Below are 11509 nucleotides of genomic sequence, written 5' to 3'. Positions count from 1 at the left end.
AAAGCTGTTGGTAGCATCGGCTAACTAGCGCCAGATTTTGGAGTGCAGGGGACAAGCCGAGATGGGCTATGAGACATACGTTCACACTTAGTATCATGTTTCAATACACTTTAGGTCAATATCACACCGGAATTCTCCTTTAACTGTCCTAATAGCTGCAAGATATTTGGACAGTCTGTAGATGCAACAGCTCGCTCTTTGCCATCCTCTACTGGACAATTTAATTTCTACTGCATGCAGACAACACATTACCCTTTTTGTTAGAGGGATTAAACTTTTCACTATTTGACACTTTCTAAACACTTTGTCAGAGCACAGTCAGACATCAATTTATGAATGGGTGCTTTGTGTTAGAGATATGCTATTTATTTTGGCTTTCCATGAGGTTCAAGGAACTGACTGTATTATATATTTTTTAGTATTTTTAATAGTTTTCAGTTATTATTAAACACAGTATTTGGTTTATTTAAATTGCACTGACTCCTTTATAAATTTTATACACAAAAGTGATGACAAATACAGTTAGTTTAACAGAAATCTACTACATAGAAAACGCTACATTCTACTACATAGAAAACACTGTAATGAATAAATAATTTATTTTATATTATTAGCTGTTAATTCTATAAATTGTTACACAGCTCTCTCCATGATGCATCCCCAAACTGATATCTCAAAATATGACTTGGATATGGACAGTAACATGAACAACCTAGAGGATGGACTCTTCTGACAGACTGGAGGGCAGACTTAGTAGATAGTAGGCCCATACTTTGACATCCTGTGGACAGAGTGGAGGGTTGGGAGCTCAGTTGTCTCCACACAGTGCCAGGAGAATCTTCTCAAAGTCCCCTTTAGTCTCAGCCTGTGAAAGCAAGTCATTGACAAGCACTTAGGTTAGGAAAACATAGTCTGCCTTTATCATTAGGAAAGATGAGAAAAAAGCATGTTTTTTTCTCTCCCATCAGCGGACCACTAGAGCAGAACAAAGTTTTGATAACTGCAACATCTGGAATGATTAAATTCCAATATGCATTATGCTGTAAAACAATACAGCATTCTTCCACTCAGGGGCTTACATAGCCAAACTACAACCTTTTCCTTTTATGGCCTTTTCACATCACATTTCAGACTAGAACAGTTCATTCCAGTCAGTGTATTAGATATTATAACAATGATATCATAATTGATGCTCCTCAAAGAAATAAGAAATAAATATGCATCAGATGCATACAGACATACACTATTAAATTATATGCAGAACTTTGCCTCAAACAGAAACCCTTTGTTGACTCTTTGGGGCTGAATAATAATAATAATAATAATAATAATAATAATAATAATAATAATAATAATAATAATAAGCTTTATTTGTATAGCACCTTTTATACAAAGAATGCAGCTCAAAGTGCTTAAAAGTGCAACGAAGAGGTGTTCATTCCTCTGTTGCTGTAGCCATTTATGATTCAATCAGCAACATATCAGAAATACTTAGTAGTATATACAGTATAGGCTTGGCTAACAAATGCCTAGGCCCCGTTGATGTGGACTTTAAGCGGTTAGCCTTAGTATGTTGTTAGTATTTATTGTGATTATATGAATTTATATACAGACATTTAAGGAACACAACGATCGGAAGACTGGCAGCCCTATCCCTTAACCCCCTACAAGCACGCCATATGGCAACAGTGGCAAGGAAAAACTCCCATATTCCAGAAAGAAACATTGAGCAGAATCCGACTTCAGAAACCTGAATAGGTTTAAAAAACCAAACTTGCTCAAATCTTGCTCATCAATGAACTATCAAAACATTCAACAAAGAATACAGAACTTCACGTAGAAACGGGAAAGATTCCATTGAATATAAGACTGCTTCGCTTTCTGGACTGCAATAGTAATAGCATACTCACCTGAATAGTCTGTGTTAGTATGTGCTGTTTGAGTGATGGCATCTATACAGTAATATGTCTGTGTTAGTGTGTGCTGTTTGAATGATGGCATCTATACAGTAATATGTCTGTGTTAGTGTGTGCTGTTTGAATGATGGCATATATACAGTAATATGTCTGTGTTAGTATGTGTTGTTTGAGTGATGGCATATATAATATGTCTGTGTTAGTGTGTGCTGTTTGAATGATGGCATATATAATGTGTCTGTGTTAGTGTGTGTTGTTTGAGTCATGGCATATATAATAACGTCTGTGTTAGTGTGTGTTGTTTGAATGATGGCATATATAATATGTCTGTGTGTCTGTGTTATTGTGTTGTTTGAGTAATATATACCCACCAGAATGTCCTCTTGTAGGGTCCTCTGATGCAGCCTCTTGTACTCCTTTAGGATATTCTTCAGGTCCACCTCTGAACGACTCACAATGATTCTAGTAATGGTGTCACTGTCATTCCCAAAGCCCTGCAGGATTGGTGAGATAACTTTGGTTGTGAAATGTACACTTTACACAAGGGAGGCAGTATTCTACAAAATGTGTGTGTGTGTGTGTGTGTCTATGTGTGTGTGTGTATGTTCTGTCATAGCAATAGAGGAGTCAGTATACTAGTTACCTTCATTGCCAAGTGAAGCTTTTCAGCAAAGTAGGTAGCTGGGTTCCAGGCACACTTCACTGAAGAGGACAAAGGCATTTGTTAGATTAGTCATTGTGTCCCAGGCATTCCTAAGGCTAGTGTGGTGGTCAACAAGCTCAGGTACTGAGACTACAGGTTTGTCAGGATCCTGATGACACACACACACAGAGTAATTTTTAGAATGTTTGAAGACTGAGCTGTTTGGCTGCACACACACACACACACACACACACACACACACACACACACACACACACTTGGATATGGATGGGAATTCATAGTTTACCCCTTGTTGACCATTATGTTGATTTTCACATTTCTCATTTCTCAATATCTCTCTCTATGCCTTTCTCCTGAATACTGCACTTGTTGATATAAGTGAGCAAAGTCAAACTCACCGTGCGTTAACATCACACCTTGAACACACATATTCTCTCCCTCTCGTTGCTCTTTCTCTCACACACACTCACATACATATACACATGTTAAAAAAGCCTAATATAAAGAAAGACAGACATTGCCACTGTTACCTAATGCCATGAAACAGTCCTCTGTATCTCCCTTCAGCTCATTCATGACTGCATCAGCCAAACCCTCCTCACTGTACTGGGAATACAGCTTCATCACTGTGGAGTGGCAATAACACACACACACACACACACACACTCACTCACTCACACATGAAGTGGGCTATGCAGATCAAATACTTTTAGTTGAATCAATAGTTTACAGATTAATGTTTGCAGAAACAACAGTCTAAGCAAAAATTGTATCATCTTTTCAGTACCCTTGCAGAGCTGAGGTCCGCTCCTGGAGGTGAAGATGTCGATGAAGACAGCGATGTCCGTTCCTTTCCGCTTCTCTCCTGCCGCATACAGAGCCTGAAATCATAGAATAATCCAGCCATAAATCAGACTAATTTGAGTGACACATAATATTTTGTTTTGTGGTCATTTATTTTGTAAAGGTATGTGGTATTTATTTTGTAAAGGTTGTGGTATTTATTTTGTAAAGATTTGTACAAACCATACCTTTGCATCTTTGTTGGCAAGGCTGTCATCAATATAATGCTGTTCATTACGATCTGCCTGCAGTGAACATGGGTAAATCTCTCTCTCACTCTCAATTCAAGTATGAAATGACTGTGATGAATTCATGGGACAAATATATTTGCATGCAAAGTGATTCACAAATGAACAAAATAACTTTTAAAAAGTTTTGATCCTGACGACTAACCTTACAGAGGGCAAGTAGAGTTGTCATAAAATCTCCACTGGTGTCATTTCTAATGTCTTCCTCCAGATCCTCATCATAAACTTTGAAAGACGATAAAACAATTCTGTCTTACAAACTACAGTATTACGACATGGTGGGTCAATTGGAGTTCTTGTTTGATAATTAATTCTTGATAATTAATTCTTATGTATCAGAACACAAGGTCAGAACACAAGTGAGAGGAGGATACTCAATGAACAAGATAATACTGTATGTCGCCTGCTCTCTCTGCAGACGCATTCATACTTAAAATGGCAGGACCCATACCTTCCTTGAAGACCTTTTTAATTTCATTGATTTGTCTGTTTGATCTGGAGATCAGAATCTCACTCAAGACATGCTCTTTAGTCCCCAAACCCTGTTGAATAACATTATGATGATATTATATCTTCACCTCATAAAGTCACCAAATAGATATTGTGGGATAAAAACAAATGACTGTAGATAGCTTTTCCATTTACACTATACCTTCATGGCCTCTTTGAGTTCGTGGGCATCATGGTGGGCGGGGCTCATGAGCAGTGACAGAACTACATTCTCAAAGTCTGACTTCAAGGCCGATTTCAAAACACCCTCCAGAGGCTGAAACATAAAGAAGACATACTTCCTTAACAAAACACAGCTGTCTATTCTCTACAAACCATGGCATCTGATGAAAAGCCATTTGTCCTGACATAGAGGAATATTTAGTGTCAGCACACGTCTGCTCCTCTAGAAGAGAAGTACAGTAAAAACTGGGACTTTTGATCTGGGAGTTTTGACTGTGGCAGAAATGCCCTCCTGTCGGAACACACCTTTCCAGTGTCCAGCTGATAGGCAGCTTTGATTTGCTGTCTTTGGTCATTGCTCCTCTTCACCAGCAGGTCTATGATGGCGGCCTCATCTACACCTGATCAAGGGAAAGATCATTAACAAAACTTTACTACTATAAGAAAGAGAAATGACTATCACTCACAGAAAATTACATTGTCTTCATGCACACTTATTTTTTTAGTGGTGCAGGTGCCCCAGCCAGTTGCACCACGGACAGGGTCAGGCATTGTCAATTATGTTGCTAAAATACACCAATTAGTATGCTTGCAAGCTTTTATTATTGGCTTGCTAGTTTTAGAAGGGGAAGAAAATCCTAAAAGGCTGCTTTCAGAATTTTCACATCATCAGAATTACCAAAAGTAACACTATTGTTCCTGTTGAAGGGGATTTGTTTTTTTTTTTGGTTGAGGCAACGGAAAACATTTCATATACAGTATTTGTGAGAAATGATGAAATATTGAGACAGGAAACAGGACAAGGTGGACAGTCTTTTTCTCTCCCTGTCTCTCTCATGTCTCAAACCAGTCTAGGGCGCTGTCTATAATTATGGCGGTCATATAGGGATTGTCAAAGTTTTTTTTTTTTTTTTCTTCCCCGTCATCTACTTCCTGAATTTTTTGGTCAACGATACCGGGACACGAACCACGGGGGCACATGAAATTTGGTGGGTATGTAGCCCCACTAGACTTTTACGGAAAAATTTCGTTTTAGGTCCCGGGTCCACTCCCCGTGCTGGGCCCCCCGAACCGCAAAAAAAGCAGTTTTTCCTAAATAACTACCAGACTACTGTTACTTAATTTGTGCATTGACAATAAAGTATTACATGAACTAAAGATGACTAAAATCTTATGTAGAAGAAGAAACATTCACAAAAAATCCATCCATCCAAAATTACCTTTGTTTTGATAGCTGTTGAAAACGGCACGGAACTGACAGAGATGTTTTTGTTTATAAATAAATAAATAAATAAATAAATAACATTATGCTGATACCTTTTGCTTTTCCCAAATACAATGTAGCCTACAGGTGTAAGTGACCTTTCATCAATCCAGTTGCAATGGATGAACTGTGATGAACTGCCCTACTTGTGATTGTTTAGAGATTTTAAAGGTTTTATAACAATGCTACAACTTCTTTGGCTATTCTACAATCTATTCACCTTTTCAGCGCCAGTAGGCTACTTTCTGTGCAGCCGCACACACACACTCAGGCATGCCAAACAAGCATACACAAATGTTTCAAGAGTGGGGATGGAGTAAAATATGGAGACAAATTGAAGTGTGATTTATTTTCGCGGAACGGATGTACAGGACTGAGCGGCGGTCATATTTTGTACCGCTATGCGGTACATCTAGTTATATGAATCATAGGATGGGGCAGCCCTTCGTCACAGTGTCAATTCCTCTCATAGTTTTATATTGCCAAATTCAGCTTGACTGTTTGCATAATCTCCATCTTACCTTTGGCCTTGATGGCTTTCTGTAGTGCCGCTGCATCTCTGATGGCACTGAAGTGGGGTTCTGGGGTGACTGTTCCATAGTATGGAGGCTTCACAGGGGTTTTAACAAACAAGTCCTTGAACAACACAGCAGATGTTTTTACGATGAGAGGAGCACTACAATTGTGTGTATGATGTAAACACATACTACACATCCCATGAGTACCAAACATGTCATCAAAATTCCTGTGACATCAAATAATTTTGAAGGGAGCAAATGGTATGATACTGTGCAGGTAAATGCCCCATCCAGTCCTCTCAGTTCTCTTAAAGTCTTACCAAATCCTGGTCTGATTCATCATCTGTGACCTTCTTAAAGATTTTCTTGAAGAATGCCATTGATATAGCTGAGAATAAATCTATGACTTATAACCAGAATCTAGAAAGAAAAAAAATAACACGTTATAGCCAGCATATCAAGCACATAAAGCCCTCGTTTGCTTTGAAATAATTAATGGTAATTAAACAGGCAAATACTATACATGTTATTCTAGAAATATTTGGTTCAGTGACACAAAATAGACTATAAAGTCACAACACTTAACATTTGTTAAGCCTTTTGTTTCTGGAGTTATCTGAATAAGAGACATAATAGCACAGCAAATCCATTGAACTTAAATTCATCTTCATCTTCAACCGTGTTAAGAATGGATACCAAATTACTGTCAATCATGAGGCGCAGAAGCTTGAAAAGGCTAACTCAGATAAACTCAACTCATGTGAAGGTGAATAGAGATGACTTACCAGTCACCAGGGATTATCTGCAGAGAAATGCAGTGTGACACAGATATGAATATCGCAGGATGAACCCGTAAAACGGATTGTGCCGCTGCAGGTTGTAGGTGTGGTGAAAGAGGGTGGACCCGCAACAGACTTCCAGTTGTACCTGTCTTCTAACCCAACAGAAGGAGGAACAATGCTAGTCATGCATGTGTGTGTGTGTGAGAGAGAGAAAGAGAGATAAAGAAAGAGAGTATAGCCTTTTTATGTGTTGAAGGTGTGATGTTGACGAATGCTATCAACTTCACAAGTACCAAACCAAGACTGAAAAGAATAAATCATTTTAGGTTACATAGTACAGGAGTTCAATTTAATCCAAATAAAAGAAAACATGAATCTATCTGATACATGTATCAACATTTATCCATTTTTCCTTAAAGGATGACATTTACCTTCACGGCGTGTTTCAGTTCATTGGCATCATATTGGACTGGAGTCATAAGTAAACCCAAGACGACATCCTCAAAGTTTGACCTCAATGCTTGATAGCTTCATCCAGAGGCAATACAATTAATAATACAATTAATCACAGAAATAAATAGTGACTATGTACAGTACCCTCCAGAATTATTGCCACCTCTGCTATTGGCACCAAGGAGTTGGTGATTTATTATAATCTCACAATGAAAACAATGAGGAAAAATCCAACCTTGAAGGGAAGCAAATGTAGCAATGAAGCAAATCACATTTGCCCCCCCCCCCCTGCTTGTAATACCTTCTTTTATAGCCTCCCTTTGCCAATAAATAATATTCTCCTGTGACACCCCACTATGTTGGAGAATAGAAAGCAAGGGATTTAAAGGTATTCTAAGCAATGTTACACGGTTTCTAAGCTAAAACATGTTTTCTCATACAGCAAACATCTCCTCACCATCCGCTAGCTGCCTGTCCCCTGAATACACTCTAAAAAACGTGGTCTCTGTAGACAGCCCAGGGTCTAAAAACGGCAAGAAAAACAGCCTGGTGCTGCCTGGACCATGAAACATAACAAACTTTTCCAGCCATTCACAGATGAGATGCGGGTTCAGGAGAGTTTAAATTGCACGGGAGGGAGAGGGGAGGGAGGTAGCTCGCTAGCTCTCATGTTTTGTTTGAACGTCAACAGAAGTGATGTTACCCAACATCGATTAGAGTACCTTTAAGACCAGTCATCTTTACAAAATCTCCCCAGATTGTCCAGATTCCTAGGTCCATAATTGTGCATTCTCCTCTTTGACTCACCCCATTGTTTTTCAATGAAATTTAGATCAGGGGACTGAGATGGCAATGGCAGAAGCTTGATTTTGTGCTGAGTAAATTATTTTCGTTTACATTATTACCTATCAACTGCGGTGCAACCACAGACCCAGACCCCACTTTGTAGTTACAAACGCCTGTCTAGCCTAGTTGCTCTGTAGGCTAGGCCCGTTTCACACCTGGTGCGTTGCGTGAGCGTGTCAGCTGCGTGCCGTTTCCGTTTTTATTTCAGCTCCCATGTTAACAGGTTAGACCTTGCACACCGCCTGCGGGACATGCACATCTCAGGCGCAGCTCGAGCCGTGCCGAAAACGTGTGCAAACTATAGTTCGAATTACAGGGGGTACTGGGGGGTACTATACTCACTACGGTCTAAAAAAGGGAATGATCACCTTCGTTCTGCCTATCACTGAGACCATATGTCAACAAAGTCATGCCATGACCTCAGGCGACGACTCGACTTATCGTCGCGGAATTATACAGTTCCGTCTTCAGGATGGTCCGAGCAAGGATGCGTGGCGGTCATCCCTCAGTGCAGATCCCATGCATGTTGGCGGCACGATCTTCAGGCCTACTCTGGTAATCCTCTGATTCAAGGATAACACCATACCAAAAGTGAAATCTAAGCTATCATTAAAGCCGCTCGGTCCGGGCATGAGGCTGGCGTGCCAAGCAGGGGCTGGGCCAGCGTCACCCTGTAAAACCTGGCTAAAAGTGCTGACGTCGCCCATGAGCCGCTGCCTGTTTTGCCAGAATGGCCCAGGCGTAACCGCCTCCTGGTGGTGGTGCCTGTGCCAGAAGGTTAGCATTCCAGAGCCCCGTGAGCCAACCTCTCAGCCAATGTGACAGTCATGCAGGCGTCTCTTGGCAGACAAAGTTGGTGTGTTTCCTCCTGCGGCTAAATGCAGGCCTACAGTCGCTCTCAAAGCCCTGACCCAGGCTGGGTGAGCAAGCAGCTGGCGCTCTGCCCCTGTGAAGACCATGACTGGGGTGGGTCAGCTCAGAACCTCTGGTTGATAGACTGGCTTGAACCAGGAGGCTGGATTAAGAGGTGAGAGGTGACCATCGGTGCCCCTACCTCCTGGGAGTCTGCTGGCACAGGCTCCCGGCCAGCCTGGCCAAACAAAACCAGGAAAGCTAGTTTTTCAGAGACCAGGTGCCAGATCTACATCTAAATGGGCTCATCACAGGCCTTTAGTAAGTGACATTAAACAGTGGGCGATACAGTTTGGTGCAGTACCTTGTTGTAACTTGGCGGGCCTTTCTGTGACCAAATAATTGGGATGCCTGCAAGGGCCTGTTATCCGCCACCCTGGTGGCTGGAAATGGCGAGGCATAAAGCCTTCCAGTGCCGGCCATGCCCAGTCAAATGGTTTGCGCAAGGCACTTTGTGGCCTGGGGCAAACTGTGACAATTTAAACTGTACACACCAATCAGTCCTCCTGGGTGCATGAAACTCTAGTAGAAGAGGTTGGATGCCAGATCTGCCCGTCTGCTGAGCCCGTCCGCCCGGCAGGGCTCTTCCATAGCTGACCTGCAGGAGCGGAGAAAGTCTAGGGAACCAAAATTTCATGCAGTGGTGCTCAGCAGGAGACTGATCCTCCATGGGACTACGGTACAAGAGGGATGGAGGCAGTATCGGCCTATCAGCCAGTCTGCGGCAAGAGCATCAGAAACCCAAACTGCGCCCTGTCCCCACGAGAGGTACCACTCTGGGCAGTGAGTGGGTTTCCCGCCGGCATAAACCAGGTCACTTGTGCAGTATACTGAGCCCAGACCTGGCTGACCACTGGACTTAATCTCCATTCCCCGGGAGTGGCGGTCCTGGAAGGCTCGGCCGCTGTTGTTCTCCACATGGGCGATGTACTGCCCTCACTGAAGCCAAGGCAGCGAAGCCATGCCTGACAACAACTCCTCCGCCACCTGTTTCGCCAGAGACCTCGTGCCTTGGTGATTGACATGATACACCCGCGGTGCTGTCTGACCTTACCAGAACATGTTGGCCGCCCTGGCAGGAACACTCTGCGAGATGGATGGCCTTCACCGAGGACATTGATGTGCTCTGGCCGTCAAGGAGGAGGCCTGCGCCCCTAAGCTGACAGCCCTTCCCAGACAGCTGCACCCAGCCTGTCAGAGAAGCGTCTGTCGAGATGACTTGCCTCTTGTGAGGAAGGCCCCCCCCAGTGGAACACCCTGGAGTAAGGAGCCTCCTGTCCCTCCAGGGCGCCCAGGGGGCTGGGATGCAAGCAGGGGAGCACCCACGTCTCTCGGGTGGAGCTGAAGGCGTGAACCAGCACTGCAGGCGTGCTAGCTGGCAGGCCCAATGGCAGTGCCGCAGCTGCGGGGCCATTAAGCCAACAGCCTCCTGGACTTTGTGGGTGGTGACCAGTCTGCCCAGCCGAGCCTGTCAGAGCCTCGGTCAAGCTGTCTGCCCTCTAAGGTGGAGTGGGAGGCGCCGTCATCATGCTGACAGTGAGGAGGGACACCAAGGACATCCGCCTGCTGGCCGAGGCTGCAAGTTGCTCTTTTCCAGTTGACGTGAAGCCAGGGCCTGGATATGGGTTCAGAAACATGTCGATTATTAGGTGCACCACCCTCCACCTGAGATGGGGCTAAATTAGCCAGTCGTCCAGATGCGGTGGATCTTTAGGCCCTGGACCTGCAGGGGGCTAGTGCGGCTGCCACCACCGCGGTAAAAATTCTGGGGGGGGGTCAGTGAAAGGCCAAATGGAGGACCTGAAACTGGAACACCCTGCCTTGGAAGGCAAGCGGAGAGGGACCCTGTGTGCTGGGCAGATAGGGGCGTGGAATGCAGCGTCTTTGATCAAGGCGTAAACCCTCCCTTCCTGGATGGGAGCAATCACTATTCCAGCGTGGACCATTTTGAATGGCAGCACAGCAGTACTGGTTCAAGACTGGAGTCGAGGACACGGTATTGGCTCCGTCTTTTTGGGCACAATAAAATATTTGGAGACAAAAACCCAGTGTTACATTAATGCAGTGGTGACACTTCTGAGAAGGCCCCTTTCAGAAGCAACTCCTGGACCTCCTCCCGGCAAGCAAAGTTTAAAGGGGTGCTGCGGTATCATCTTGACCCCTGAAAACGTAGGAGGCGGAGAAACTGTAGGCGGTAACCGTGAGTCCCGTAGCCACAACCCAGGTACGGCACAATCCCTTCCCAGGAGGTTGGACAGCACCTCAATCGGCTGCCCCGGATCCCCTAGAGCAGGACTATTTTCGGCCTGCACCTCTGCCAGGCCCGGAGTTGAGGCTGAGCTTGGGGCTGAGCTCTGGTCTGGTGCACGCCCGGTCCGTGGGGGCAGCATA

General features: G+C 43.7%; 1 protein-coding gene across 1 annotated transcript; it reads right to left on the bottom strand.

Annotated features, from left to right (window-relative positions):
- Positions 1 to 409: 409 nt before the first annotated feature.
- LOC125304749 (annexin A1-like) lies at positions 410 to 6995 on the bottom strand. The gene is made up of 13 exons (XM_048259248.1): positions 6911 to 6995; positions 6446 to 6545; positions 6129 to 6243; positions 4650 to 4744; positions 4324 to 4437; positions 4123 to 4213; positions 3817 to 3896; positions 3612 to 3668; positions 3368 to 3461; positions 3111 to 3206; positions 2560 to 2618; positions 2288 to 2410; positions 410 to 865 (listed from the first exon to the last, which is right to left on the bottom strand). The coding sequence occupies exons 2-13, from the start codon at positions 6503 to 6505 to the stop codon at positions 809 to 811; spliced, it is 1041 nt and encodes a 346-aa protein (XP_048115205.1). The 5' UTR covers positions 6506 to 6545; positions 6911 to 6995; the 3' UTR covers positions 410 to 808.
- Positions 6996 to 11509: the final 4514 nt, after the last annotated feature.

This window comes from Alosa alosa, chromosome 12, assembly GCF_017589495.1.
Source record: "Alosa alosa isolate M-15738 ecotype Scorff River chromosome 12, AALO_Geno_1.1, whole genome shotgun sequence".
NCBI lineage: Eukaryota > Metazoa > Chordata > Actinopteri > Clupeiformes > Clupeidae > Alosa > Alosa alosa.
The sequence above is the reverse complement of the archived record's forward strand: the minus strand, read 5'-3'. Positions and strand labels throughout refer to the sequence as shown.